General features: G+C 40.9%; 1 protein-coding gene across 1 annotated transcript; it reads right to left on the reverse strand.

The window, feature by feature from the left end:
- Positions 1-39: 39 nt before the first annotated feature.
- On the reverse strand, positions 40-6,943 carry LOC106610229 (transmembrane protein 184C). The gene is made up of 11 exons (XM_014209444.2): positions 6,357-6,943; positions 6,118-6,248; positions 5,941-5,977; positions 5,371-5,487; positions 5,061-5,149; positions 3,721-3,795; positions 3,181-3,274; positions 2,924-3,036; positions 2,443-2,542; positions 1,974-2,145; positions 40-1,710 (listed from the first exon to the last, which is right to left on the reverse strand). Exons 1-11 carry the CDS (start codon positions 6,474-6,476, stop codon positions 1,376-1,378), a joined length of 1,383 nt encoding a protein of 460 aa, XP_014064919.1. The 5' UTR covers positions 6,477-6,943; the 3' UTR covers positions 40-1,375.
- Between the last annotated feature and the right edge of the window lie 283 nt (positions 6,944-7,226).

The following is a 7,226-nucleotide window of genomic DNA, read 5'->3' on the forward strand; positions in this document are numbered from 1 at the left end:
TCAATTTCTTATTGACACTAGCAAAAACTGACAGCCACATTGAATTTAATTTCATTTATTGGAGGTTGAATGTTTGGAACCTTGAGTTGAACTCTCAAAGACAAAGGTGCTGACACGTTTCATGTAGTACTTCCCTCTGAAGGTTAATGCTTTGTGACAAACATCAGGTAAGGCAATAGCTACACACATTCCTGATAGGAAGACATTCTACTAATTGATGACAATGAAACCAGTAAAAGACTGAAATCAATCCCTTTCAGTACAGTAAATCACAACTAATATCCCTGAAAAGCTTAAAACAGAAATTAGAATGGTAAGAAAATTGTCAGCAACACTGGTCCAACAAAATCTATAACCATGAAAGCATCAGTTTATATTTACAAATGAGAGGCAGACGTGAAATGTGTGAATTACTTGATAGTGGACATAGTGTGGATACACTAGGACCACGTACGGCACATAGAAGAACAAGGCATCCGAGAAGACTATAGACTGTTAGCGTTAATGCCAAAGTGAGAGACAGCTTCATGCTTCAAAATCTGTAACATAGGTTCGAAGACCGTATTCAAGCATGTGCAAACCAATGATGTTCAGTACCAGTCAAAAGTATGGACACCTACTCATTCAAGGGTTTTTCTTTATGCCAAAAGTGTGCAAAGCTATCAAGGCAAAGGGTGGCTACTTTGAAGGATTCCATGTGTGTTATTCTATAGTTCTGATGTCTTCACTATTAATCTACAATGTAGAAAATAGTAAAAATAAAGAAAAACCCTAGAATGAGTGGTACTGTATATAAACCAATCATTGGTGCAAACCAGTATTTTGTATAAGTTTCAGTTTAAAAGCTACATATATAATACTTTGAACGTTTTCGTAGTAACAACTAAAACCCTTAGTAAATGATTAACAAGTTTGTAGTGATATCACCCAGGTGCTATTATAGAACAAGTATACTGGTAAAATATCTCACTGGCTTTTGACCTTTAAGTCCAGACCCATTACAATGAAGAGGGGTTATACTAAAATAAGGTATTGAGGTACCGTACTTTACCATTATGACTCAGTAGTACAATACAGAAACAAGAAAAAATATCTTAAGTGTCATGAGACCCTTACAAAAGCTTATGAACATTCTTCGAGCTGTCATTGACAGAGGTCCATCTGCATCAGCCCTGGTGGACGAATGACTCACTACAATATTGCTTGATTAACGTGTGCTTTATCATCGCTTGCTTTAAATTTGTTATTGTGCAGGTTAGCCAAATATCGTCTGTAGGGGAAACGTAGCCGAGTCCATACTTGGTTCCTGCCCAACTGTGTTTGGTATAACGTGCATTCAGAGTTCCCATTGGAGGATTTTAGCGATGACGCTAAGCTAGGTGATAACGACAAGGTCGTCTGTAACCGAGTCTGTTGGCTCGTTGGTGGTGTTTCTGGGCTCTGGAGCTTGTCTACCATCGTCTTCCCTCTCCTCTCCATCCCCCTCTCCAATCCACTGAGCATTGCTGAGCCCGGCGGGGGCTGATAGGGAGTGGGGCGTTTGGGTTTTGCCCAGGCCCTGGTACCGACCCTTGGGGGACGCCGGGTTGGACAAGGTCTCCGTGGGACCGATGGCGTCTAGGGAGCCTGGAGAAAGCAAGCCTGAGCGCTCGCCGTCGTCCTCCGCCTCACCGAAGTAGGTCTTCCTAGGTCGGCCCATAACCGTTCTCCCTGTATCAGGAAAGAAAGAATGTGTTTGAAGATATGTGAGTGTATTGCCATTCTCATAAGGAAATCTATCAAAAAGTCTTGAAGATTTTGAGGGTAGCCATTTTCTATTCTCTCATGACATTCTACTAACATAAATTGAGTAGCTAGCCAATGCATTTGGTTTTGAGATTAAACCTTTTCAAACAAAGTTCTTAACAGTGGCTTCTTTGATTCCATCCATGCATGACTGCTATTGAGTCAAGCCGAATGGGATGAGAACTAACCGACATTGCGGACTTGCTCAGAGATGTCAGCCCTGACGTCAGAGATGTCCCACATGGCCAGGAAGGAGTCGAAGCAGGATCCCTCCTCAGCCTCCTGGATGTAGGGCTTGTAGGTGAAGCTGAAGTGGTGGGCGATGGCCGCCAGGAACATTTCCACACAGATAATGAAGTCCTGGATGAAGCATGGATGAAAGCTTGACTGTTTAGCAAAGCAAGTCTATTCTCACACCCGTTTCATGTACTTAGTATGTAACAAACCATCATATCTACGTTATTTAGAAATCTTGCACAGGATAGAAGTCCTTGAGATGAATCATCTCGTTTTCTAGGGGCATGAGACCACAAGCCTCAACAGATATTACCTTATACCAAACAAGTAATTTTACAACTGCATTACTACAGCATTATGTAGCATTGTAGTAAAAGTGTTACTATGACGTTATACAGTGTTGGTATTGTCTTGCATTACCTGTAGGCCTGTAGCTACAGCCTCAACACTGTCCCAGTCCCACGTGTGTCTCTCTGAGATCACTCCAACCTTGACCAGGAGAGCGATGAATGCAGCTTGCCTAAGATAGATTCCAGACAACAGAGTGGAAATAATCAATCCTATACACTGCAGCCAACACAGGGAACACATTAACCCAATTACTGGCTATAATTCACACAGCTTTAAAACATACTTTGTTAACAAGTCCTACACATGCAATTCTGAAAAAAAGTTGTATAAGAAATACAAAAATGGGCAGCCAAAACTGTGTTACTTTAATGGATAACAATGCTAGATCCATGAATGGCAGACACATTGACTGGTCCCAGATCTGTTTGTGCCATGTCAATGGCTTGACATTGACCACAGGGGTTGGCAAGACAGTACAAACAGATCTCGAACCAGGCTAGGAGGTAGATGCAGGTGATCCAAAATGGCAGCCCCAAAAAAAAGCACTCACCAGAAGGAGACGAACACCACCATTTTGACACACAGGAACTTCCCCACTGGTCTGATGGGGGCCAGTTCCTCTCTTAGGGCCTTGTAGAACAGGACCAAACAGTACATGGCAAACTGGGAGAGAGAGGAGAGAGAATGATAGAGAAAGAGACCACTTACTGAATGCTAAATATTTAATAATGTTATCTTTGTGGTGGTGGTATGGTGACAGGAAGTTTATAGAAATGTGGAGACAAGTGTGAATAATACAGAACCTACCAGCTGGGACATATTGTTGAATATCACCAGGTACGTCCATGCATTGGTTGAGCTGAAGTTACCTTCATCATACACACCACAGAGCTGACATATCCTACAGGATAGTGAATGGAGACATGTGATATGACTTGATACAAAAAGTTAATTTATATGTGGTGAGTGTTAGGGAATAGGTTAGGTAGTTTAGACCGCACACTACAGATCACTACCACTTCCACACCCCAGTCCCCCAAGGGGTGGCAGCTTGGAGAGCCGTAAGGCTGCTGGTTGGTTTGGTGGCCATGATACTTTTTTAATTTTAAAATCTTTAGGTTTGGCCATGCCTTTGGTATTTTTCCTTTTTGTACATATTTATGTTTCGCCACCATCTGAACAAATGATAATCTGCTTGGACTGGCCGACCCAGAAGTCAAGAGAGACAGAGCTGGCCCTGGACCAAGGTAAGGTTGCTGTCTCTCTGGGCACATGTACATTCAACACTTAGGCATATAACATAAGTCCATCCTGAATGGAATAACAGATCCTGTGCAAAACACTTACAGGGCAATAACTGTTGTGACTGGTCTGACAACCGTGTACTGCAACACTCCCAGCTTGCATCTCAATAGCAATACCCTGCAATAGGAAAACACGGTACACATTATTAAGGAAAGACATTCACACAAAATGTTAGCTTTTTCCCACTATAAAATAGCACTAACATCTTACTAATCACCAGCTTTGTTTTTCATGAATTTCTTCCCTTTCTTAAAATCAATAACATCCTATGAAGAAAGATGCTGCAATACCTGTGGCTAAAATCGCAGATGCACAGCATTAGTTAAAATGCAGAGTAAACAAAACAGATGAGCCTAATGCTGTCTTTCTGTTCTTTAAGCTGGTGCATTTTTCCTAAAATGAGAACACGTTGTTCCACTTGCAAACACTTCTGGTTCTGTTCTTAATCAACTACAGGCAGACATGCTACATATTACTATTGTTGCCTGACTGGGGCTCGTTTGGAGCTGGCGAGTAGCAATGGAGACTTCAAGCAGCCAAACAAACACCTTGAAGGTGAACCTTCTAGAAAGAGACTCAAAATGGAGGCCACACAGACTGGAGCCACTTTAACACCCAACTTCCTGTTTTGATTATGAGTCTGAAATATAAATGTATACTTAAAACACATCAATGTGGTATAAAAACATGTTATTAATCCTAAAATATCCATTCATAACACGTAAAACAAAGAAGTGTTCGTTTATTGCTGCACAAAAACATAGACCTTCATCCTAAAATGTAAACTTAACACATGGTATGGATAATATTATAGCTCCTTATTAGCCTGGCTGATTGTGCAGTAATGCCATAGATATTGACAGAGGACTCTAATGGCCAAAAGCCAGTTTTAGCATGGACAGCGCAATTAAGGACTTTCACCATTCTTAAGTAGTCAATTGGGTGGCACTTCCTACGGATTAAGGAAGGATAACATAGATCCATCCAGGTCATAAGGAGGCTTCAGCCAAATAATTATAAGTGATCAAACACTCCATAACCACAGGTGGCAGTACATTTGTCAACCTTGGCTTTATACCTGTTCAAACAACACATTCCAGGTGGCAGTATGACCATTTAATTTTGTATACCAACTTAAAAATAGTAGTAGAAGAAAATTCACTATTTCAAAATGGAGATAGCATCAATGCCCTGCCCATGCTCCCACAGACACCCTAATGGGACAGATACAATGTTGCATCCTCTATCACTGAGTAAAGCCAACCCCTATGTTTGTTCTCATGCCAAATGCACAGCACTAACATATCTGGTACATGGGGCCTGTTCATTATAGCACACATACACTTAAAGAACTACAAAAACTATAAAAGCAACAAACTCACTCTCCCATGGGCCATGCCGGGCAGCAGCAGAGGGGAGGAAGGTGTTTCTGCTGCTCCTGCACCTCCAGCATCAGTACTAGGCTGGGGTACTGGTTACCCATGGTTGAGAGAGTGAGAGAGAAATAAAGAGAAGAGAGGAATTACAGTGTGAGGATATTGAAATAAATGTAGGCTACTCAGTCTAGCCTGGGATCCAGATGTGTTTGTGCTAGACTTATGTTTGGCATAGGACAAAGAGTGGCCATGATTGGAATGTTAGAAGAAACAGGTCTGGGATCATTCTCAGTCAGGTCATGGCAAGAATGTGTACCTGGTTTCCCAGGTAGTTGAGCAGGAAGATCATGAAGTTGTAGATGACGTATGCCTCGTAGCACTCCCTGCACGTGTCCACGTAGATGGCAATGCTGGGGTACTTCAACGCAATCCACTGGGAGAGAGAAAGGGAGAGGGTGGGAGAGGAAGACAAGGAGAGGAATGGGATCATAGATGGGCCATTACATTATCTCAATGATACGTTGCATGATAATAGTGAACACTTGAAACTATTGAAAACATTTACTCTGAAAAGTCAGTCAGGGAGTGAGGCATTTTTTTGTTTCTCTGTTTTGTTTTTCTAAAGGAGCTCTGTTCTCATTCTTTGGGAAGTAGGATAATGGAAATTGTGTGATAGGGGGAACACTGAGCGTAGCAGATGCTAATTAGCATAGCGAAACGAATTGAAGTGCCATGCTCATGTCAGGCGCTTTTCAGTTTTACTACTGTCAAAGCTACAGTGACTTCTGTTAACTTCTTTTGTCAAATATTTGTAACTTAACAATAAACCAATGTTGACTTTTAAGAACATCTTGCTACATGATCAATAATTGAAGGCATTACTTACACTGTCCAAACTGTAAATAGGGACCATCCATAATATTCTGTAAAAAGAAAAAAAGGAGACGAGATCATTCACAATCAGTTAGGTTATATTGTACATCATGCAAGATAAAGACACAAACCCATGACGGTAATGAAGTAATACTATCCTACTGTTGTGACCGAGTAGCCTTTCACTTACCTGATAATTGGCTTCTGTAGCTCTGGTTGAGTATAGTTTACAAGATGCTGCAGGATCCCCCATAGTGATATGGGTATGGTCATGAACACGAATATCCCAGCTATGAACCATGCTTTGTTATGGGTACCAACCTGAAAGGTATACATTACGTATATAATCAACATCCAAACAACAAAGCATGGACTAGGCTATTCAGTGTCAAGTAACGATATTATTGGGCTGCAATGATACCAACTGACCTCTGATTTCTGTAGTTCCCAGATACACAGGGGTAGTAGGACGACAAGCACAACCAGAAAGTATAGAAAAACGACCAGAGGCCGAATCCATCTCCTCCAGTTGCCACAAGTACAAGGCATATTTGTAATGGTAAGCTAGTTAGCCACAGCAAGTTGGCCAGCGTCCTACACTCACTGGGTCAATAGCTAACAACTAGCTATTACCGCTGCCAGCTATAGCTTGGTATATAAGAGTTCGTTTCAAATGTGCTTTGGGAAGCATGAATACTGAACGACAATTTCCAAACACATTGTAACGTTAGCTGCTTTGCTAAACCAGAAATTGGTAGCTAGGTAGCTAACGTTAGTCAGCTGATCTCATGATTCAATATGTAAACAAACAATGAATCCACGCTGCATCCATTCCGAGCGAAAGCTCTTGATAAAATTAAAAACAAAAATGTATCATCTAATAAAATCCAACTGGTCAAAAACAACGCAGTTCTTGTATTAATAACGATATATTCATTTCTAAAACTTCCTAAACATCTAAATAAGTTGTACAACGTAACTGATGGTTACTTCATGTTGACGTTCTCGACAAATGCCGCCCATGCTTCAATCTGATTGGATATGGAAAAGATCTCAATACTTTCCATTGCTCATTTTTTAAATCCATCACATTGGAAGACTTGAGCACAGATGTAGTTCGGTTGATCTGCAATCTGAGTCATCATGCAAGCTCCACTAGATGGCAATGCAAATCAATCATTCTCAGTATTTCACACAAGTGGAAAATTATAATTCATTTAAATCACCAAAAGTTGTTAAGAATAACTCAACTGTATAAATAATGACAAATTATAAATGTGACATCCACTGTGGAAACTC

The sequence above is a fragment of the Salmo salar genome, chromosome ssa08, assembly GCF_905237065.1.
Source record: "Salmo salar chromosome ssa08, Ssal_v3.1, whole genome shotgun sequence".
In the NCBI taxonomy this organism is placed as follows: Eukaryota; Metazoa; Chordata; class Actinopteri; order Salmoniformes; family Salmonidae; genus Salmo; species Salmo salar.